At 38.8% G+C, this 25,044-nt stretch overlaps 1 protein-coding gene across 1 annotated transcript in view; it reads left to right on the top strand.

Annotated features, from left to right (window-relative positions):
- Positions 1-25,044, top strand: part of LRP2 (LDL receptor related protein 2) — a 220,105-nt gene that overhangs the window by 18,789 nt on the left and 176,272 nt on the right. The window contains exons 2-3 of the mRNA XM_073019794.1: positions 20,918-21,025; positions 22,908-23,030. Of these exons, the coding sequence (XP_072875895.1) occupies positions 20,918-21,025; positions 22,908-23,030 (231 nt within the window). The remainder of the gene's footprint in view (positions 1-20,917; positions 21,026-22,907; positions 23,031-25,044) is intronic.

The following is a 25,044-nucleotide window of genomic DNA, read 5'->3' as shown; positions in this document are numbered from 1 at the left end:
AACCTGTGCCCAAACCCTTACTGGTACTGGGACACAGTCTGGAATCAGAGCTCAAGAGATTTAGCTTGACTGCTTTCCAGATGTGTGCCCCTGAAGCTCTCTGAGCTTCAGTTTCCTGGATTATACAATGGGTGTTAGTAATTTCTACCTTACAGGTACCTGGGAATATTTAAAGAACATTGTAAACATGCACGTTGCTGGCACTTGCTGAGCATTCAATAAACATTTGGCCCCACAGGGAGCCTGATATTAAATCATTCATAGTTGACCAGCTCTTGGTTAGGTCATGCAGCAGAGCAGCCACCATGCTGTGGTTTTTTGAAATAAAGAAACCACTTGTCAAATTCTCTATCCATAGAAATTGCTGGGGAAAAATACAGCTTTTTAAAGGAGATGAAACTATTAGACAAAAATTGTTAGAAGACAGGCCTTGCCACCTGCCTTTCTTCCCCCAAGAATGTTTGGTTCTTCACCTCCCAGGTCTTGAGGGCGCAGATCCAAATGTCAAGTTGCCAAGAAGTTCAAACTTTGCTGGACCCAGTGTTTCCATTTTAGGTGTCCTGTGCATGCTTCCTGTAAACTTGGTTTTATGCAGAACTTGCTGATGATGTCTCTGTAACTCTGAGAACAGGAATGATGGAAGCATGGGTCTGAGTGGAGGTCAGATGTGTCCTTTGGGCAAGGAGAAGGATTTGCCCAGGGAAGACTATACTTGAAGAGGAGCACTGGATTTTGTGAGAGGTTTTAGGCAGAGCATGTAAGAATCACAGTCAGTGAAGAGTTTTCTCTCTTGTAAGAGTTTCTTATTATTTCGTGAAACTACTAAAAGGGTAGTGAGATGTTCAGTAGGTGAGAAAGCTGTCAAGCTAGACTTGGTTAATAATTACAGTTAAAATAATTACTGATGTATTTATTTCACATACATTTATTGCAAGCATATTTTGTCAGGAACTGACATGCACAGATGAATAAGGCATGCAAATAATTGTGCTACAGGGTGAGAGGTCTATAATAGAAGTTTGGGAGCACAGAAAAGGCAGTGGTGTAGTCAGCTAGGCCTGAGAGGACCAAGGGCCAAGGAAGACCGCACAGATTGCCATATGAACTGAGCCTTGAAGGAGCTGGGAGAGTGGACTGTGGAGGATTTTGTATGTCAAGCTGAGAATTTTGGTGCCTTTGAAGAAATGTAAGCTGGGAAGTACAATGATCAGACTTCCATTTTGTAAAAAGAATACTTGCTGCAATGAGAGAAAGCAGATGAACTAGTTAAGTTAGAGGATTACTGGGATTATCTGGGTGACAGATGATGAGGGCAGAACTAGACTTGTGCACCTGGAAGTGGTGAGAAAAGGAGAGAGTCACCGTGGAACAAAGAGAAAGCTTTTATTTTTTGCTGTTTTTGATAATTCCTGTTATTTGTTGTATAAGTTGGTATGTTTTATTTATGGGAATATTAGACATGTCTTTTCAATGTATGTGTATGCTAATTACATCCATAAATATGCAATGTTTTTTTTTTTTTTTTTTAAATTTTCCTGCCTGAAAAATTTCCAGCTTGCTGTCCTTCTGGGCATGGTGTGTGATATTTTCTTTGTTTTAGTTCATTGATTCCTAGTTGGTTCATCTCCCTCAGGGAACGTTTGGAAACATGTAGTAGCATTTTTTGATTGTCAGTATGCCTGAGTATCCCTGCCAGCATTTAGAGGGCAGAGGACAGGAATGCTAAACCATTGCAATACACAGGATGGTTCCATACTACAAAGAATTGTCTGGGCTCAAATGCCAGTAGTGCCTCTGTTGAGAGCTCATCTTGGTTGATAGGAAGTGAATAGAGAGGCAGGAAGGGATGCTCTTGGTAATAAGAGCGATCATACACTGGAACTTATTATATGCCTGGTATATAGTCACCATAGCTATAGCATTTCATTCTATGACAGTCCAGGGAGGTAGATACCATTACTATCCCCTTTTTACTAATGAGTGAACTGAGGCAGAATAGGATATTTGGCTCTAGGCCTCGCATATTTAACTCTAATGCTCTGTTTTCCCACATGCTTTATTTTCTTGTAAATTTAAATTAATCAATAATAAGAGGAAAAGGAGAACCACATTTACTTTGTGCTTTATAGTTTGTTAAATATCAGAATATACCTCCTGGAAACATTTCTGCCAGTTTAGCGGAATATTGACAAGTTATCACCTTCAAGTGTTTTTTTAAAATATGGAAAATGTTGGATGAAATTTGTTTAAAATTAGGATGGCTTTGCTTTGTAGATTGGAAGAAACTCTTATTTGATGGAATAACAGTTGGTACTCCATAAATGCCTGAGGAATTGAATTGACTCTATGGAGGCACTTAGTGGCTTTAGAGGGTGTCATAGATCTTGCAAATTTATTTTTATTTTTATTTTTTTACTTCACATAAAAGTGAATCTGCCTCAAGTACGATCTTTGTCATTTGAAGACGTGCCAGTGACATTGATGAGGAATGTGGCTTTTTCTCGGACACACCTTGCACTTCCCTGTTTCTGTGCCAGTTGTAGTTTGTTTCCTTTGTGAGGCATCTTCTCCTCTCAGATCCATCTATCTGTAGCTTAAATGCACCTTCCTGTACAGGACCTTTCTTGATCTCCACTGAATGTTGTCTGAACCTCTCTTACAGCATGTCTCATCATGCCATGAGATACAATCATTTGTGTATGTATTTTATCTTTTCCTCTAGAAGAGTACCACATTTTGGGAGAGGCATAGAACAGGACCACCAATGCTAAGAGTATGCCTAGCTCCTCTGGGCTCTTGTGTCTGGCACAGTGCCAGGCATAAGCAGGCACTCAAGAAATCTTTGTTTAATAGAAAGTCAAAAGAACAACATGTGTTATAGTAAATTCCATCACGTTGGGGAGGTAATAGGCATGCTCTACTCTGGGCTCCTGTTGCAGAGAGGATTTTGTTTGGCTTGCACAAGACAAACATTTAATTCTCTCTTACATAACCAGCAGTAGAAGGCTGGTCTGGTGCTTCCATGATACCATTAGAGACTCAGGCTCCACTGTACTCTGCGGGTGACTCCCATTCCTGAAGTCACCTCATTGTCCAAAATGGCTGGTATAGCCATAGCCATCCTTTCTCTATGCCAGGTAGTGGGATTGCAGAAGGACAAAGAAGGACATGCCTTCTCTGTTTAAAGGAGACTTTCCAGAAGTCCCACACAACACTACTGTTTGCATTTGTTCTCATCTATTAAGACTTAGTCCTATGATTACATTTGGCTGAAGTTTGGAAAATGTAGCTTTTTAGCTCAGCACATGGTTCACCTGAGTAATGCTGGGTTCTATTACTGAGGAGGAAGAGGGAAATGAATGTTAAAGTATGCTACGACTGGTCCTGGCCAAAGCTGGTTGGGTGACACTGGGCATCTTCTTTTCAGCTTTGAGTACCACATTTTGGGAAAGGCATAGAAAATTTGAACCTTATTTGAAAGAGAGAAACAAGAATGGTGAGAAAACTGGAAACAATGTTATGGGGGAATGATGGAAAAACTGGAGATGTTTCTTTTGGACAAGAGAAGAATAGGGGAACAAGGGCTAGCTCTCCAGATATTTGAGGAACTATTATATGAAGAAGGATAAAACTTACTCTAAATGACTCAAAGAGATGGGAAATTGTAGATATATCGTATGCACTAAAAGAATGCTGGAATTCAACTTTAAGGTCACTTTTAATCTTTGACCTTATATAGTACAGATGCATACCATATAGATGTATCTGTAAGTTTGTGCTTTTGAGGTTAAAATTGCTTATTCTCTGGTTTCTTCATACTGGAATTCCCTTTACCCGAGGGTTACTATGGTGACAACACCCTTAGCAGTCTGCATTTTGAAAAGCTTTGGACTTTTCCTTTTGTGAGATGTGGTCTCTATGTTTCCCCCATGCTTGGCCTTTTTCAAAATGTCATCAAGTCAGAAACAATTTCCAAATTTATCAGAGTGAAGTGAGGAGAATTTTAAAATCATAGATACTAGTAACGGGTTAGTAATTCTATATTGTATAACTCAGTGATTCAATAAATATTGTCACTATCAACTTCTTTGGATTAAGATAGCTATGTTTAGGCAACTGGTTAATGTTATTTAGTTAAGCATGTGTTTTTAAATTACTACTAAATTTCTTAAACACCCTTGAAATATAATTGTTGAAAATGTCTTAAAAACACAGCTAGTATCAACCAGAGAAATAATTTAGCAAAGAGTTAATTTATTTCACTAAGTAGTGATATATTTTTGAAAGTATGTGGAATGGATGTGTGCCTATAAACTTGACTATCTTTGTGAATTAAGTTTTATTTTTCTAGTTCAATTTTACCTTGAATATGGATATGTTGTTCTTTTGTGAATCTCAGACATCAGAAATATTTAGTTGAGGAGAGAGTATAGTGTAAAATAAAAGTAATTATAAAATTTAGTAATAATAAAATACTCAAATTTCTGTATTAAGTTACTTTTGGGGGAATGAGCTACATAATTAGGTTATTTTAATAGATTTTCCAACCAGGTAGCAGATGATGAATATAGAGGAGCTACGTATATATATAAACTCTTATATAAGCAAATATTTATGAAGCAAAAAAAAGCCTGTAGAATTCAGAGGGAGACAATATTTGGAGTTTAAAGGATCAGAAAACACTAGCCTAAAAATAGTATCAGTAATCAGTTTTTATTAAACACTTACTGATATGCCAGACCCATAATCCTCACTCTACCCTCATATTAATGTTATGAGTAAGAGCTCTTATTATCTCCATTTTTAGATGAGGAAATTGAGGCACAGAAATTAAAATGGCTGTCAGAGAGTTAGTAAGAGGTGAAGCAGTGGTTTGAACCCCTAGTATATGACTAGAGGTACTTCACCCTGGACAGTTAGTTGGCTTCTAAGCAGTCTTCGCATGCTTTTCCCCTTCCTTGCCCTACTGTAATATTATAGTAGTTTCCCCATAGTATGCAGCCATCTGGCTATCCAGATTTTATCTCTTAACCTTCTGTGGAAAGCTGTTGACTTTCAGGTATGTTAGGCAGAATGGAAGAAGGAAAATACAGACTGTTATACTTGGAGAAATAATGATTTCATATGTAGCAGTAGTTGAATCAATAGGTGGACGAATTTACTGAAACTTCTTGAGTTAATCCAGTGATGGTAAACAAACACATGGCCAAATGAGCACTCTATAAAGTGTGCCTTCTGGAATGCATATTGTCTTGTCTTGTCTTTTCCCTTCCTTGCTGCTTTCCTTCCTTTCTTCCTTCCTTCTTTCCTTCCTTCTTCCCTCCTTTCCTCCCTCCCTCCCTCCCTTCCTCCCTTCTTTTTCCTTCCTTCCTTTTTTCCTCCTTCCTTCCTTTCTTGCCTGCCTGCTTTCTTTCTTTCTTTCTTTCTTTCTTTCTTTCTTTCTTTCTTTCTTTCTTTCTTTCTTTCTTTCTTTCTTTCTTTCTTTCTTTCTTTCTTTCTTTGTTTCTTTCTTTCCTTCTTTCTTTCTTTCCTCTCCTCCCCTACTCCCTCCCTCCCTCCTTCCCTATTTCTTTTTCTCTTTCTTTTGCTCTGGGTTTGCTCTGTCACTCAGGCTAGAGCACAGTGCAGTGGCATGATCATAGCTCACTGCAGCTTCAAACTCTGGGCTCAAGCAATCCTCCCACCTCAGCCTCCTGAATAGCTAGGAATACAGGTGTGCACCACCACACCTGGTTAATGTGTTTTGTTTTTGTAGACACTAGCTCTCACTATGTTGCCCAGGGTGGTCTCAAACTCCTGGGCTCAAGCGATCTTCCTGCCTCAGCCTCCCAAAGTGTTGGGATTTTAGGTGTGAGCCACCATACCTGGCCTCAAGTCTGTTTCTTGATCAGTACGCCTGGTAACATTGGGCTCTCTTGTGTGCATATATGTAGATGTACATGCATACATACACATATATTCCACTTTGGGTGGAATGGATGAATATTTTGTTTCCAGTGAAAGGAGTTCTTTGAGTTACAAATAGTAGAATAAGGGCTTTCAGTTTACAGCAGAACCCAAATGACAGTGTTTCATTAATCATGTTCATGTGTTAATGGATTCTCTTGAGACCTTTGGAGTTATTGCTTTTGCAATATTTCCTTAGGGCCTTTTTCTTCAGTTCAGATTAATCTAAAATACATTGCGCTGATCCAGAGATGTCACCAAATTCTTCTGAAAGGCCCTTTGACTGTATTTGGACTGGCCTGTGCTTTTATGGAAAAATGCTATCTCACTGCTGATGAGGTTTCTGGCATTAGCAAAGATGGCCTTATACATGGTACCACAACCTATGTGGTACGATGTTAGGAGCCCTGATAAGATACTCTGTTCCCCTACAATCTGCTCCATCAAGCCAGTGAGGAAGGTATTTAGGCATTAGGAATACCTAAAATGCCACAATTAGAAAATTCATTCCTTGGAGGGCTTCTGTTTTCTGCTGAAAGTGCAAATACCCGTAGAACGCTTTAAGAATCACTTACCTTCCCGTGAATAAGTTCACCTGGGAGCAGATTTTTGGGTCAGGGTCACGAGCCATGAAAACTCTGGCCATGTTATGGGGGTCTGAGGGAGAGAGAAGGAAAGGATTTTTAGACAAGGGTGGGGGAAGTCAGGCGGAGGTGGGACCATTTAACTAGATAAGGCCCTAATCGTCTCATTCCTGGACTATCAGAACAGCCTTTTAAGTTTAAGTTGCTTTTCCCTCTTTGTAACCTTACTCACCAAACTTTGTGAAGTGTTGAGTGCTTATAGTAAACAGAGTGAACATAACTCTTCCCAAGGAAGAACTGGCTGACTTTAGTTTGTTGGTTTCTGGAAGGAGATGGGATAGTGGTATTGGCTTGCTTGAGGATAGCCAAATGGTTGTGGACAAGAGGGCTTGTTTCCTGACAAATGTTATTCTGCCTTAAGAGTGCAAAGATAAATGGTCTACCAGAGCTTCAGTACCTGTTTGTTGGGCTGCATTTAGTTTGGAGTGTTTGCTCTGTGCAGTGGAGAATACTTTGGAGGGTGGTAAGGTCTCTCTGTTTCATTACTGAAAAAGAATAGGAGTGAGGTCATGGCAATGGGGTATTTCATTCCTCTGTGTGTGTGTGTGTGTGTGTGATGGAGTCTTGCTCTGTCACCCAGGTTGGAGTGTAGTAGCCCAATCTTAGCTCACTGCAGCCTCTGCCTCCTGGTTTCAAGTGATTCTCCTGCCTCAGCCTCCTGAGTAGCTGGGATTACAGGTGCACGCCACCGCGCCTGGCTAATTTTTTTGTATTTTTAGTAGAGATGGGGCTTCACCATGTTGCCCAGGCTAGTGTTGAACTCCTGACCTCCAGTGATCCAACTGCCTCAGCCTCCCAAAGTGCTGGGATTACAGGCATGAGCCACTGCACCTAGCCTCATTCCTTCTTTTGCAGGGGCGGGATGTCTAGGTTTATGTAAATCTGTTCTTTTTTTTTTTTTTTTTTTTTTGAGACGGAGTCTCCCTCTGTTCCCCAGGCTGGAGTGCAGTGGCGCGATCTCGGCTCACTGCAAGCTCCGCCTCCCAGGATCATGCCATTCTCCTGCCTCAGCCTCCTGAGTAGCTGGGACTACAGGCGCCCGCCACCGCACCCGGCTAATTTTGTTTGTATTTTTAGTAGAGACGAGGTTTCACCGTGGTCTCGATCTCCTGACCTTGTGATCCGCCCACCTTGGCCTCCCAAAGTGCGGGGATTACAGGCGTGAGCCACCGCGCCTGGCCTGTAAGTCTATTCTTATTCAACCAGAAATAAGGTAGCAACTTAAGATAATATTAAGTTTTTCTTTGAATGAATTAGAAAGGAATTATTATATGTTATTTTAGTCAAAGAATATTTTTACATTTGATGCATTCTTCTGTTATATAAGAGAAAGTTTAGAGAATTAGGATAGTGAATATTTTTAATGCTTTTTTTTTTTTTTTGAGACGAAGTCTCACTCTGTCACCCAGGCTGGAGTGCAATGGCACTATCTCGGCTCACTGCAACTTCTGCCTCCCTGGTTCAAGAGATTCTCCCACCTCAGCCTCCCAAGTAGCTTGGACTACAGGTGCGTGCCACCGTGCCTGGCTAACTTTTTGTACTTTTAGTAGGGATGGGGTTTCACCATGTTGGCCAGGCTGGTCTTGAACTCCTGACCTCAAGTGATCTGCCCAGCTTGGCCTCCCAAACTGCTGGGATTGCAGGAGTGATCCAGCACATCTGGCCTTTAATGCTTTTAGGAAAAATTTGAAATTAATTCTTTTAAACATGGGACCTGGAGAATCACTGAACTTCCTTTTTTTTTTTTTTTTTTTTTTTTTCTTCTATTGAGACAGGATTTCTCTCTGCTATCTATGCTGATTACAGACTCCTGAGCTTAAGAGATCCTCCTGCTATGGCCTCCCAAAGTGCTGGGGTTACAGGCATGAGCTACTGTGCTGGCCAGACTTTTTAAATGGAAAACTTTTTAGCTTGGTTTCAGTAGATTAATCCTGAATTTCTTTATGTCCTCAATTCTATGGCTTATGCCAAGGCATGAGTTGAGGTTAACAGAAATCTTTTTATGATGATAGAAAGATAACGATGTCCAAGTTTAATGTACAGTATAATGACTTAAGGTCCATTCTGGGAAAGCCTGTATATTTATCATTAATTTCTTTTTGGTGTTGGAATTATACACCTACAGTATTTCATGTAAAACTCCAGGGGATCACCTGAAATATGAATGATTTACAATAGACAAAATAATAAAAATGCTTATTGTAGGAAGATAGAAAAATATATAAACGAGAAAATCAACGTAAAAATACATAAACAAGAAAATAGCAAATTGGGAGCAAGCTTCCTTTTGACTCTAGTTTGACCTGTGTTTCTTAGAATAAATCTTGATTTTCACTCTTGCCCTTGACCCAAGACTGGGCCAGTAGAGGCAACCACCACCATCTGTGCTTTCAGTGTTGAGCATCCTACCAAGGAAGGCGGCTTAGATTTTGAAAGTTTCTCTCAGTCAGATAGTAGGGGAACAACTCTTAGAATGTTAGATGAGTGGTGGCAATGCCCTGGAAGGAACCACCTTTCATGGAGGGACGGCTGTGCTTCAGGCATTGTGCCAGAGGTTTACAGGGACCTCTTTAATCCTCACCATAACCTGATTTTGCAGGTCAGAAACTTTGTAGGTAGGAAAACTACATACTGTATCAGTTTAAATTCAAGTTCATCAAGCTAAACTAGCTCAGTAACAAATATTTATTGAGTGAAGGTTCAGTGGTAAATGAGACACAAACAGTTCCCTCATGGAACTTAGAGTCTGGAATGACATAGGGACAGTCAGTGCTTTGCCAGAGTTGAAAGCCATACATCTCTTGGCTTTTTGGCTATTGTTTTTTCCATTGTTATTCTTCTCATTTTAGCCATTCTTACTGAATTTAATTGAAATTTTACTTAATTATTATAATGCCTATGGATCCATGTTCTGCATATTAACTCATTCATGCTAATTCAGGACTGTAACTATAGGTACCCAACACTCAGAATTGAGATGGTCCCTGAAAACTCTATTCTTGACCAACTCTCTAATATCATTTTATTTTATTTAATTGCCTTTTAAAAAAGTATAATACAAACAAAACTCCAGTAAGCAAATGGCTTTATTTGTGTGTCAGTTAGTAGAGATTTTATTGTATACACTTTCTGGTTTAATTTATTACTGAAGCCATACTTTTTTTTAGCATTAAAATTCTAAGATTTTATATTTATAATAGTGATAATGGTTTTTTACTGTAATTACTAATGATATTTAAAGCACAGAGTAGGCAAAATCTTAGGAAATATACTCTGCTTTTTTTCCTTCCATTTCTGACAATCATTGCAGATAAACTTGTAATTTTATTCATGTTGCTACTAATATGGGGACATTATAAATTTATCATGTCTGTGCAGAAACCTGAACACCACTTTATTACATGTGGGTATCAGTTGGTGACAATGTAATATTGTTGATTCTGTGTCAACAAGCTACTGGATTGTTTCAAGTCATCACAATCACGTTATAACACGAAGTGATGACATTGGCAGAGCCTGAAAGTGGTTTGGAGACCTGCTCATGCTATTTGAGCCCAAGCATAACAAACCAGGGCCAAGGGACTTCTGGCATAAAGATAACCTGCTGGTGAGGCATGTTCTGAAGTTCTTTTTGCTCAGTCTGTTAAAAGCAGTATAGTAGGGGAGACACAGGAAATTTAGTGTCATTCTACCATGAGAGTATTTGCAAATATAATAGATCCTTCTTTATAGATTTACAAGGCAATGATTTGGTGTTACATTTGTTTCTGTATAGGGAAATTAAAATCATGATTATGCTATATTAGTAAATCGCTTCTAATACAAATTACAGTTTTTGATTGTAGGGTAAGATGTACTCTTGTAGCCCTTTTCCCTCCCTCCCTCCCTCCCTCCCTCCCTCCCTCCCTCCCTTCCTTCCTTCCTTCCTTCCTTCCTTCCTTCCTTCCTTCCTTCCTTCCTTCCTTCCTTCCTTCCTTCCTTCCTTCTTCCCCCCTCCCTCCCTCCCTCCCTACCTGCCTCCTTCCTTCCTTCCTTCTTTTCTTCCTTCCCTCCCTCCTTCCCTCCTTCCTTCCCTCCCTCCCTCCCTCCCTCCCTCCCTCCCTCCCTCCCTCCTTCCTTCCTTCCTTCCTTCCTTCCTTCCTTCCTTCCTTCCTTCCTTCCTTCCTTCCTTCTTTTCTTCCTTCCCTCCTACCTTCCTTGTAGATCTCTTTGTCATCTTTTGGACATCATCTTGGTTTCACACATATATTCTAACACACCATATATAGTTCATTTATTGAGGATAGGCTGGGTACTAGGAGGTCCTGTAACAGGCCGTGGGAATACAGAGGTCACTTCATCTCATCTGTTCTGTTCTTTATATTTCATATATCCAGGTCATGGCAGGAGAATTTTGAACTTTCTGCTTACAAAATCCTTTCCAAGGCATAACTTGTCACTAAAGGGGAAAAATACAAAAATATTGTGTAAAACAGCAGCAAAACCAGTTTTTAAAAAAGGGAATGACCTATTACATTTTTATTAAAAATGTTGACTTCAGTTTACTAGATGTTTATCAGTACTTACTGCCCAAGAAGAGGCTTTTAAACTTACTGTTGGAAATCTTTTTGGCACTCTTGCTGCACAATATTTCTTAATAGTTTAAGAAAATTCTTACTCTGTTGGCAGAAGCCATACAGGCCCATCACTAAATGGTCAAGGTTGAGGCATGCCTGTATGTGCAACTCAGTTATTCATCTAATGAATGAACTGTGGATAAAGTATAGTGTTTGTGTGAATAACAATGCAGTGAGCCTCACCATCACCAAGCGTAAACATTTCTGATAAGAGTTGTCGTCAGAGTTGCTTATTGATGTTGAAGCACTGATTTCGTTAGAGTCAATTATATATGTGTGTGTGTGTGTGTATGTATGTGTGTGTGTATATATTTATGTATATACCTGATCTCTACTTTCTGAAAATTTACACATTTAGAATGGAGGTTATTTAGTTCCTATCATGTAATTTGTGACTTATAAGCCCACTTAGCAATTACATACTGCTTCAGTCTGAATTTGGGCCATAGCCAAATAAGGGTGAGTTGCCATTGGGTACCAAATTGAGGTTGAGGTGCAAGATGCCAGGTGTCATTTAAACCAAGGTTAGGATGCAAGATGCTAGGTCTTATGAAATTTAGTGTCTGGACACTGATTGCTAACCTTAACATCTCTCTTTTCTGCCCTCTCTCTCTTTTTCTCTCCCTTTTTTTTTTCTCCCTATTTTTGCCTCTTCTCTCTCTTCTCATGTCTTTAGAGCTTGTTGTAACTATTGCGATAGTCAAGAACTAAATAACATGGAGTTAGGGAGAAGGAATACAGCAAGGTGTTTGTATGATTCAGTCAAGAAGGTCCATTTAGTAGTTATAAATAATTTAGCCTATGACTATGGGGAATTACCACATCTACCAATTGACAGTCAATTTCTTCTCTTCTTGTTGCTATTGTCTTAATTTGCAGTATCAAACTATTGTTCATTTGATAACCTGGTGATCTCATCTGATTATTAAGATGACCAAAATGAAAGTGATGCTTATAGCTTTAACATGTCCATGTCAGTTTGATTTGTGGTTCAACACTTGGACCTAATTAATCAGAAAAATCCTAATTTGATGCTATCTATTAATGCTAGTCTGAAACACCATTCAAAAGCCTTAAGCAAGAAAGCTGCCTTTCTAAAGTCTCTCTTGTCATCTATTTCTCATGAATGTCCATTTTCTTTTTTAGTGTTTGATTCCACTCAACCATTTTCCAGTAATTTATATTGCTAATCAAAAAGCCGTATAGGAATTCTCTGGGTGATTGGGACTGGAAACGTGCTCTGAAATGGGAATGACTTGTAGTTTTTGCACAGGGTGTGTTAAGTCATCAGGTGCTGAAGGGCATGCTATTCTTGCAAGTAATTTGATTCATTGGGTCCTTATTTACCTGGGCAGACAGGCCATCTTAAATTTTCTTCTGTTTGGATAGTGCTTTTTTTCAACATCCTGTAAGTGTAGCTCTTTTGCCATGAAAGATGTAAATAACCAGTTAGTCCCTAGTGGGGATCGGGGGCAGAGGAGATGAAGGTCCTGGGCTTAGTTTCCTTCCACGTGGAGGGAAGGTTCCTCTTTAGGAACCTCAGTGACTTAGTTGATAGAGGAAGCACTGCATGGACTATTCAGGGGGAGCACAGAAAAGACTGATACAAATACAGTTTCAGTGCTTTGATGCTCGCTAATAGGAAGTTTTCATTGCTCGGCATCCTTAGTAAAAACTTGGACATTCTTTTGAATATTTGGGTACTTAAGTGATTGTCAATTTATATTTCTATTTTTTTGTGAGTGTATGCAGTTGGGGTGGGGAGAGGACATTTGAAGAAATTATTTTTTTTTGCTCTGGTAATGAATATGGATGGGAAAAGTTTGCACCATAACGCAGATGTGTTTATGACTGTTTTTCATAGCCAAAATCCTTTATATTAATGATGAACTACTTGAGGATTTCAGATGCTTGATGGAATGGAGCATTCCAGGGTGAAACAGGCCTTTCTGGAACTTAGATTCTTTATCACACTCAGAGGGGAGTTCGTTTCCCGTTGCTGGTACTAGCAGATGCAGCGTGCAATTGCCCAATCCTAGGTGCTCTTATTGATGGGTGGGGAGGAGTGGGATTGCTGTTTAAGAAATTTTATTATCTTTAGAAGGGAAGAATTTATTATGGTTTTTTTTATGGTCTCTTTCATGTGGGCTAAGATAATTTTGAGCTCTAACTGTCCAAGCTGCTTAGAGGTTCTGAGTTGTTCTCCACTGGGGGTGGTACTGCCACTCTCAAGCGGCATGGACATGCCTGGGAGTGTTTTTTGTCACAGTGATGTGGTGGGGCACTATGGGTGTTCCACAGGTGGGGGCCAGGGATGGTGTACATACTGCTTTGCTCAGGACAGTTCTGCAAAGTGAGTAATTATCCCAACCTAAATGGCGATAGCATCCTCCGAAGAACCTCTGAGAAGTGTGACTTTGCTTATAATGTTCTGTAGTGCTGATGGACTGCCTGATTGTAGAGGTGAGAAGTGCGTAATGAAAAAACAAGCGGATGTGAGAGCCTTGGGGGCAGGGGAGAAAGACAGGTGATTAGTGTTTAAATGGAAACGGAGAAGGGTAGCTCAGTTATAAATGGCTCAGTTTTAATCTCTCATTGCTCAGAATTGAGAGGCTGCTCAAGTAGTACATCTCATTCTGCTGCCATTTGGTTATTGGAAAGGCACATTATTTTAATTACTAAGCAAATATTTAAATAATCTTTGAGATCAACTATCTTGAGAGCTGACTGGATTCTGTGGGCTGGATACGCAGACACGTCTAGCTTGGAGAGGATGGTGGGGGATGGTCACTAGGATGTTGTTGGCAATGCCCTAAGGCAGTGGTCCCCAACCTTTTTAGCACCAGGGACTGGTTTCATGGAAGACAATTTTTCCGTGGACAGCGGGGTGGTGGTGGGGGAGGGATGGTTTTGGGATGACACTGTTTCACCTCAGATCATCAGGCATTAGATTCTCATAAGGAATGCACAACCTAGATCCCTCTCATGTGCAGTTCACAATAGGGTTTGTGCTCCTATGAGAGTCTAATACAGCCACTCATCTGACAGGAGGTGGAACTCAGGCAATAATGCTTGCTCACCCACCTCTCACCTGCTGCTATGTAGCCTGGTTCCTAGCAGGCCACGGACCAGTACCGGTCTGTAGCCCAGGGACTGGGGACCCCTGCCTCATGGAACCTGTTGGTAGTTTGCCATGCAAGTAGACCTGCTTTGGATCCTCCTGGGGCAGCTGGAGGGGCTGCAAGGTGAGACCCTTCTCTGCTAGCAGCCTCTTGGTGAAGCACCTACCAGCCTGCTCACTGGGCTCATGGTTGTGGTGAGGTTCTGGGGATTGAAGTGGAGCTCCAAGCTCTTCTCATGGTCAAAGTCTGTATGCTAGTTCAGGCTTTACCTACTCAGAGTGACCTTCACTTTTAACACAGTTATTTCCTGATTAATCACCTTCATACTCATTTGATAGTCACTCTTTGGCTTGGCACTCAAAGCTCTTTTTTCTCCATCTTCTCAGCCTTGTTGCCTACCACTCTCCAAGAGGTCCCCACTGCGTGGGCCGTACTTATTTGACCCTCACCCATGCTAAGCTTCTGTCAAGTTTTTTTTTTCTTAGAGACAAGTTTCACCATGTTGGCCAGGCTGGTCTTGAACTCCTGGCCTCAAGTGATCTGCCTGGCTCAGCCTCCCAAAGTGCTGGGATTATAGGCGTGAGTGATCATGCCTGGCCTGTCAAGTTGTTTTGACCCTACAGACAAAGCCTGGTCTCCCTCTTCACCTCCCCAAATCCTGCTCATTCACAAAGACCCAATGTAGTCTTATAATTCTTCGTGAAGACTTCTCTGATGTCACCAGCCTGCAGTGTTATTGTTTTCCCCCAAGGCCAGTTGTTTTTTATTATCTCCATTGCTTATTTGGAACCAAATTGTCTGTTGTCATATGGCATAGCTTTGGAGTCAGACTGCCTCAGTGTAAATCCATGCTCCACTACCTACTAGCTGTGAGATTTGTTCAAGTCTCGTTGTCTTCATCTATGAAATGGGGCCATTGATACCATCTCACAAAGCTGTTGTGAGGATAAGTAAGGTAATGCATGGGGAACACTTAAAATATTGCTGGCAAGTTCTGGGTGAACAGATGCTGTCATTTGCTTTGCAGGACATGAAATGATGAAATAAGTACAGGCTCTGGAGTCACACAGGTCCTGGGGCTATATCAGACTTTGACATTTTCTACCTTTGTGGCCCTGGGTGAGTTGGTTAATGTCACTGAGGCTCAGGTTCCCCTTCTGTTAAATAAGTATAAATCTCACATCATACAGTTCTAAGAGGATCCAGTGGATATGTATAAAGCTTTATATATTGTCTTACACATAGTAGGTACTCAGTAAACAATATCAGCTATTGTTATTGCATGGATATTTAATTTATAACATATAAATCACTTTTGCTCCCACTAAACTTATAGATTCTGTCCAAAAGGAAGCATATCTTATTTTTCTTTGTTCTTCCACTGATCCTCGGACAACTGCACATAGTAGTTATGAATTTATTTGTGACTTTAGTGAATCTGGCATCATATTCTTTTGGTCTTTATTTATCTATTCATTTATTTTTGCACTTAAGTTATGTCTACATGATAATGCATCAACCTGCATTGTGGGTTTTGTCGCCAAATCTCTGACTTCTTGAAATGTCCTTATAGTATTGTTTTACTCTAAGAAAACATCAGGGCTCTGAAACAATAATTGGGACAAAGCAGTCTATTCAGTGGTTTGTAAACTGGATTAAAAAAAAAACCAAAAGAATTCCTGCCACCTATTTGGTGATCTGTAAGGAAAACCAGGCAGTTAAAATGTTGCACAGAAAGAGAATAGTCGGTTGGTTTGCTGTTCATGTCTTGTTTCAGTTTCATTAACTGAATCCTTGACTATTCTATCAATTTGACACTAGACAGGGTAGGGTGCTCCATATAATTTGCTATCCTTGGCTATCATCACTATAGTGTAAAGTTTTGGAAATAAGCCAGTGACCCTAAATCTTTAAAAGGGTACTGGCCTTGTTTATGTGGGCAAGGTATGGGAATTGTAGTGAACCGTCAGCCAACTTATGAATATCAGAAGTGTGTCTATCAATACCAAAGGAATCAAAATTAAGTACAGAAAAAGTGAAGCAAAAATTATGGATAAGTTAAGGAATTGCCTCTTAAATTTGTTTGTTTCTTTGAGTTCAGTGAAGGTGGGACTATTAAAATGTGATTTAGTCGTACACAGTTTTAAAAAGAGGACTGTACCTCCTCAGGTAGACCAACTGTTTGGAAGGACCAGTATGTGTTAAGAGGATCTAGCGGGGAAATAGGATTTGCCATAGAAATTACCTTACTCTGTTAACTTTGGACAATGTTCCATTGACTACTACTCGCCTTTATCTTATAAGAAGAGAATTTATGGAAGGAAAAGGAAACTTACAAGGAAAGGGTAAAAGAATGAAACTGCTATTAATATGAATCAATGTTTTTTTCTTTCTTTCTTTTTTTTTTTAATAAAAACTTCTAGATATTCCTCTTTTTTCAGATTATTCCAGATTCCATTTTTCTTTCTATGGATTTAAGATGGTAAATTTCTATTTAAAGTCTCATTGTTTGTTCTGATAGCTTTCTATATCTCTGATACATAATGGTCTCAGCAGGCTGAGTTTTACAAAGAGAATTCTACACTTCCTGACGAACATGCATTAGCTATTCCATGAGCACCGGTGCTGTGCCAGAGGCTGTAAATGACACAGAGGAATGTTCTCAATCCAGCGTTGTTCCTTGCTGTGGAAAACAAACAGGCAAATGACTTCTCTTCTCTGGGTGCTATCTGTTACTCTAATATCTTATCTTAACACATTCTTAGTCCAACACTTAACCAGGAAGCTTGGAATATGGCTACTTATAAAGAAAGGATTACTCTTGTTTTTTTTTTTTTTCTCCTAGCTTTGGGCTCTTTATGAGGTTGAGATTGGGAAACAAGTTTATTCCTATATCTAATAAATTTTACTACAGATATCAAAACGCTTAAATTTTTTTTTGCATTGCTTTTGATTGCTGCAATGTTTCCTAAGCCCTATAATTTTTTAATGCTATGTTAGTCACCAAGTAGACTACTCTTTTTCTCCAACTGAAGTATATGAGCACTATGGATTCTATGCCAGCCCAATAATGAACTCAGTTAATGTTAACTGAGAGCAGCTTTGGGGGAAAAAATCAGATTTTTCCATTCGTTCTTGAGTTTAGTGGAATAAACTTTTTCTTTTGGTGAAAGGGAACATAGAGTAGTGGTCAAGTAGCACGAATACTGGAATCAGAACTGTCAGATTCAAATCCTTGCTTTGCACATATTTGCTATTGGATCTTGGGCAAGTTACTGAATTGCTCTGTGCTGCAATTTATTTATTTGCAAAATGTTCATAATAACAGCGTCTATTTCATAGGGTTATTATGAGGATTAAATGAGCTAATGTTGGCAGAGCACTTAGAATGGTGCGTGCCATTGAAGCACCATATGAGTACTTCTTTTCATCTTTGCATCATCTGTTCTGATTCATGGACAGGCAGGGGTTAGTGCTGGAGAGATAGGGTGTTCATTTGGTTCTGATGGTTCCTTTGCGATGATTGCCTGGTTCTTAACAAAACATTTTTATTTCAATGTGGATTGTATTTTCCTCCTTTCATCCTTGGTTTTTACTAGAGGGATTTTTTTTTTTTTTTTTAAATCACACAGCCCCCAAACCAGAGAGGCTCCTGGAGAATGTTTTAAAGTTATGTAAATGATTGTTTGCAAGGTTACTTCTTGGCTAAAACTGGATTGGTCGAATATGGCAGTTTTGAGACTATTTTCTGAACAAAGTTTTAAAACTGGCTCCATGTAGATTTTTTTTCTCCCTGTGGGTGGCTCCAGTGTGTGAAATCATCCCCCCCAACTTTTTTTTTTAAACTTCAAAGACTTAAATAACGAAAAGGTAGATAATATCTAGATAAAACTTTTGGAGGGCTTGTGAATAAAGGCTACTTATTTAAAACAAAACACTTAAAATAAAGTGCATATGGACCAACTGAAGTCAGGGGCATTTGCAATTGTTATTAGACCTAATCCAGACCTTTTCACTAGTGGTTTATATTTGGTTTATTTTTAAACAACACATACTCCCTTTATGAGAGAATGAGCTTCTGAGGCCAGTGAAGCATTTGGCTGATTGCTGAGAGGTCAGCCAGCAATGATAAAGTATCAGTTTGTTTTTTCTGGAGAGATATTTCCAAACAATAGTCATTTGGGAGTTAGAAACAGGCATCGAAGTTACTACTGAAAAGGTGAATTTGACAAATGAATTATAGATCTGTTGATAAACTGAGTAAATTGGATTTGATATATTAGATAATGGAGTGAGGAGATCAAGTGTGAAAATCACTGCCTATAAAAATTACTTAATTGCAACATTTCCCCATTAGTTTCATTTTTCACATGTGTGATTTTAAATAACTGACTTCAAAGTGTTTTATAAAATGACTTTTGGGTCTCTATTTTGTGTTCTTTTCGTGATGTGTTTAGCTTGGCATTTTAGCTTGGCAAAAACAAACAAGTCCCCCCACCCCACTCCTCAAAAATGGGACTTGTAATAAAAGTTGCTTAAGAAATAGCATTAATTATATATATTTGCAAAACAGGCAGTATATATTGTTCTGATAACTTCCTCCTGAGTACTCAGTCTCTACATTTATACTTTTCTTTTCTCCATAGCAATATGAAACTGTCTGTAAGAGGACTGTTCTTTATGATTGTTATAATTTTTCAACCAGAAGATACTACCTTTACAACCTCAGATACTAAGGGAGACAAATATACTGAACTTAAAAATGTATTATGTTGGATTACTAACAATAGACCTAATTGATAAAAGTGATTTAATATATGTTGTGTTAATAGCTAAACCTCCAAAGCCCCTAATCTCCCATGGAAATATTGCTTTGTAGAACAAAATCCAATGAGAAGTTCTGGGATTCCAGAGTGAATTTGTACATTCCTTAGGGGCATTTTTGCAAGGGAGGTGGTTGTGCTTTAAAGGTAGTTGATAAGAGACCTGCACCACCAACCCCAGGCCTGCACCACCAACCACCATCATGCATTAGTCTATAGAAGGTATTTGGGTGTACGTACTCCTGTACCACTCGGTACCACCATTTAGCCAAGCGAAGTTTCTGACCATTTGCAGCATACATTATAAATCAGGATGTCACTACCAGACAATCAGATTTGAACATTCCATGAACAAAGTAGCCTATATACCCTAGAAATAGATCACTTAACTATGTTTATGTCATGCTGTTGATATGCCTGCATTTACACAAATCAGGACAGCACATTGCTTATTTACTTTAGGAGTAGGTAATTGATCTGTATGTTTACCTAATTTTGGTTAATTAGCCAAAAATTGAAATGAGTAATTTAGCATGATTGCTTAAATACATGGGGAAGATATACTTATTCTTCCAACTCCAAAAATTGCTCCTTTATCCCATGAGTTTGTGAAAGAATAAAATAATTTTGAGTCTTTAAGTGGGGCTGGTAGTGGCTGCTCTCTTTGAAAAATTTTTCTGTGTGGCACATAATGCTTAGGAAGGTCACTGGCCAGGTATTTGGGGAACTTTGTCCCTTGGGGAGACCTAGGAAAATCACAGGATATATTTGTTCAGTGAAATGAGCTTGTTTAAGTTATATTGTCCTTCCAGTATCACTAGGGACTATCACTGCCACTTGGGCTGTCAAACTTTTGGTGTCAAGTTTGTATACTCTGGTTGGCTGCAGAGATTTTGTTTTGTTTTGTTTTTGGCTCTTTGGTTTAAAAAAATTGTTTGCAGAGATGAGCTTATAGATCTGGCAAGTTAAAATTTAATTTTTAAAAATTAAGACAAAATATTAGTCTGAATCTAAGAATGAAAGGTCATAACCTGCTGTATATGATTTAGTAATAAAAAATCACTTAAAAAATAAGGTGAGGAACTCAAAAAAATATAGTCAAGCAAATGAAAAGTTACTCATGATGTTATCAATCAGAGATAAGCACTGTTAACATTCTGGTCTTTTTTATGCTGTTTTTTTTTCTTTGCATATGTAACTCTGTTATCAGTAAAAACTTACATCCTTGTTTTTGTTACGTTAAATTATGGGTATTTATCTAAGTACTTAGAATTTCTCCATAACCATTTTATAAGTTACTAATATGTCAAAAAGAGATGTAAAAAAATATAATCCTTTTATTGTTGGACATTTAGGAGGTTTGCAATTTCCTTTGTTACAAATAATGTTGTGATGAAAATCTTTATACATACATTTTTGTCTACTTCTTTGATTTGTTCCTTAGGAAAAAAATCCTTGAAGTAAAAGTACTAAATTAAAGATCAAGTGTTTTTAAAAAGCAAGATACATGTTGTCAAACAACTTTCCCAATGGGTTCCATCAAGGTATACACTAATCAACTGTGTATGAAAATCACTCTCTTCCTGTGGATATTCAAATAAATATCTTTATATTATCGTTGGGAGAATGTTTTCCTAATTTTCTAATTTGTATTTCTTTGATTATGTAATTAGTTGAATAATTTTTCATTTTTATCAAAAATTTATATTTCTTCGGTTAAATATCTGCATGGCATAAGTTTTTAAAATTTCTGTCTGTTATTGCAGAATGTGACAGTGAGCATTTTCGCTGTGGAAGTGGGCATTGCATCCCTGCAGACTGGAGGTGTGATGGGACCAAAGACTGTTCAGATGACACGGATGAAATTGGTTGTGGTAAGTGAGGAGGGGCCAGGCTAAGTTCTATTTTGAGTAACGTAAGTGCTTCGTGGTGATTTCACCTGCAACAAAGAGAAGAGTATGCCTTTTAGTGACAGAGTCAGGTCTGGGCCAAAGTCTTTTGAGATCTGTGTGGTTAAATAGATAACTGGTGGCATTAACAATGATTTCATTCCCTTCTGAGGTAGGGGTTCAATTCACATTGATAATAGAACATTAGTTTCTATCTCACCCTTATCCCTGACCACAACTTCAATATGGAAACATATTTGGGTGCAGTTTTCTGAAGCCTATAAGTGATTATTACTGATATTCACTCTGCGAATTTTGTGCACCCACAAGAACAAACAAAAAATAATGTTATCTGAACTACTATGATTTGTAAGTCAAGGAGGAGTCCATTTTTATGTAAAGGATGTAGAGTAACTTGTTGGAATTACCAAAAAGAAATCACATAGTTGGTTCGTGTGATTTATGTTTTTAAAAAATTCTAGTTTTAAAAAATTTTAAAAATATGATAATGTAGTAAACCTCAAATCTAATTAATTATTAAATGACGTTCACTTACATTTTGTCATTTAGTTTTCTCACTAATCTTCTGAGATAGGTTTCAGATTAGGAAATTGAGACGTGGAGAAGTTAAGTCATTTATTAAAGTTCTTACAGTTGGTAAGTCTGTGCACAGATCCCATTGCTCTTCCCAACTTCTCATAGGTGATCAATCATACATCTGCAATTTCCTTCATTTCAGCAGGTGAACTAATGAGGGTTTTCTTTCAAAAATCAGGAAAGCAGGTGAAAAATTTTTGTTTGGAATTATTGGCCATCTTATGGCATACCATAGCGGTCAAACTTTGGTGTGTCATTTAGATGACAACGCATTTGAAACTGGGAGGAAGGGTAAGGACTGGGTCCTGTACAGTGCTCCTCAAACGCTCATGCACAAATGGATCACCTGGGAGCTCATTAAAGTGAAAATTTGGATTCCGTATTTTGAAGTGGGACCTGAGCTTCTGCGTTTCTGTAAACTTCCTGCTGATGTTGATGCTGCTACTTTGCGGACTACACTTTGAACAAGGGACTAAACTATACTTGTAGAAACACGATCATGTGCTAACTGTTTGCCTCCACTGGGCTTACTGAGTTCATTTTGATTAAACAATAAAAGCAAAAAGGCAAGAGCAGTGTATCTGGGGTAAAGGAATAAGTGAACAGCTATGCCAACAACTCTTCAGAGATTGTTACCTGTATTATATTTTATTGACCTGTAAAAATAATAACAATAACAACAATACCAATGACGATAGTGAGAGCAGCTGACATTACATGGTGCTTTCACATACATTATTTAACTTATTTTTCACAACAAACTGTGAGATGAGTATAGTCCCCATTTTATGATGCATACATTGAGGTTCAGAGAACCTGCCAAAGATCCTAAAGCAAGTAAATCATGGAAATAATAATTATTTGATTCCAGATTTTCTTTTCCAAATCTCATGAATTTTCCAGTTCATCATGATACTTTACTATTAGTTATTATGAAACAAATAGTTTAACAATAACTCATGGTTAATTTTTACTTGAGTGAAGCTTTTAATCTAACACCTTTACCATAATTTGTGTGTATGTCTGCTGTTTGTTTTATTCTCTGTGTTTTTAAGTTGCTTTGGTTCATGAGTTTGTTGTGATGCTGTTGCTGAGTTTATCTGAAAGTGAACTCTGGCATCCACAGACTCTAGTATAAGGGTTGTTTACTATTTGCCTTCAAATAAATTAAGCAGCAGTTGACATGATACGCTCTTCTGGAACAAGCATTGCTTGCTAGTATAGTGGGGAGGATGATTGCCATAATGAGTTCTCTTTTGGTTTGTTTTAGCTGTCGTGACCTGCCAGCAGGGCTATTTCAAGTGCCAGAGTGAGGGACAATGCATCCCCAACTCCTGGGTGTGTGACCAAGATCAAGACTGTGATGATGGCTCAGATGAACATCAAGGTTGCTGTAAGTGTTTGGAGAGGAATCTTGCTTGGCTTTGTGGACACCTAAAACCCAACCTGTCACAAAGAGGTTACACACAGTGGAATGATTCTTTATAAATGTGGAGCGGGGCCTTAAATCATAAGGGAACCTATGCCAGCAATCTCATTCAGGGGTTGGATGATATTGAAAGTATAGATGTACTGAAGAATTATGAATATACCCCAGCAATTTGGAAATGAGATAGGTTCCCAGTCTTTAATTTTGATTATGTTATGTTCAAGAAAGAAACCAAATATCTATTGGTGTGTATAGCTGGGTGTCTTCATGTGTGTGGTTGACAGCTGAATGAGTCCTTTGGCTCTGTGGCATACTTTGTATTCAAACCTTCCACCCCCTCTGCCCCGATATTAAACCCTCTTCTTTTTGACTTAGTGGAAGTAGGTAGGTCTGTTGGAGGGCTTCTTGGTGGTTACTTCAGTGACTGCTGCCGCAGCCACCATAGAATGTGTTGGAACAAGAAAGAAAATAGTAGCGATGAAGCGGATCTTGGCAACTGAGGCATCCCTGGACATTGAGGTTGTTTGGTTCAGTTACCTCGAAAAAAACCTTTAAATTCTAATTTCTTTGGGATTAAACTGGAAAAGACTGTTTTAATAGGTTTAACGATAATTTTATTTTATTTATTTTTATTTTATTATTATTTTTAGAGTCAGGGTCTCACTCTCTCACCCAGACTGGAGTGCAGCGGTGCGATCACAGCTCACTGCAGCCTCAAACACCTGGGCTCAGGTAGTCCTCCCGCTTCAGTCTCCTGAGTAGCTGGGACTATAGGTGTGCACCACCATGCCCAGCTAATTTTTAAATTTTTTGTAGAGATATGATCTTGTTACGTTGCCCAGGCTGGTCTGGAATCCTGGGCTAAAGTGATCCTCCTGCCTTGGCCTCCCAAAATGTTGGGATTATAGACATGACCCACTATGCCTGGTCTGAAAATAATTTCAGATGAGAGTAATGTCGGGTAAATATAAGATGGCGACCTGTGAGCAATTTGTCTATCATGTGTGTCATTCCATTCCTTTCTCTATTAAGGATATTTGTATAATTTAAAATCATTCTTGTATCATTGCGGATGTTGTTGGCTGCAACATCTTGTATCATTGTTGGATGTTGTTGGTTGTTGAAAGAAAAACACAACTCACAAAAGTTAAACAAAAAGGGGATTTATTATCTCACATAAGAAGCCTAACTGTAGGATTGTTCTAGGGTTGATTAATTCCCAGCTCAGTAACATTATCCAGTTTTTCCTCACTTTTTTGCTTTGCCATATTTATCCTATTGGCCTTTCTTGATTGCATAAAAGCTGCTCAGCTCTCAAAATTTGCACCTGAAGACCTGACATTCTCTCAGGTGGAGAGGAGGTTCTTAATAAATAGATACTAAATGCATAAATGATGGGTTGTTCATCTTTTGGCTATATAGTTTTGAGTCTATTTTCCCTTACTCCTCTCACAGAGTGGGAAGAAAGGTGAGCTTTATTTTGTGATTCACTGGGTGGTGGATGACCCTTTGCTAATAATAATACAGAGGGGATTGGAACTACTAAGGGCAACTGCTTGGGAGAAGAGGCTGGAGATAAGTTTATAGCAGTCATTTTAAAACAATATTGCGTATCATTTTAAATGACCATGGATTTCATAAGGCATTTCTCCCATTTTTAATGATACAAAAATTCTCCATTAGATATCTTTTAACCACAAACAGAATATGCTACCTCTGTGTTCACTAAAGTCACCAGAGAACTCCTGATTGCCAATGGGCATTTTCCTTCCCTGTCACACTGGATGGGCATTTTGACTGTACTTGACTCTGGAGACCATTCCTCCTTCTTGACACCACTCCCTTGGCTGCCATGACTCCCAGCAGTCCTGGCTCTCTTTTGAGCTGCTTTGGTCATTCCATTTTGTTTTCCTCTTCTACTCAGCCCTTGAGTATTGGTGTTGCTCAGAGCCCTGCCCTGAGCAGCTTTTCTCATTCT

Source organism: Chlorocebus sabaeus, chromosome 10 (genome assembly GCF_047675955.1).
Source record: "Chlorocebus sabaeus isolate Y175 chromosome 10, mChlSab1.0.hap1, whole genome shotgun sequence".
NCBI classification, from domain to species: Eukaryota; Metazoa; Chordata; class Mammalia; order Primates; family Cercopithecidae; genus Chlorocebus; species Chlorocebus sabaeus.
The sequence above is the reverse complement of the archived record's forward strand: the minus strand, read 5'-3'. Positions and strand labels throughout refer to the sequence as shown.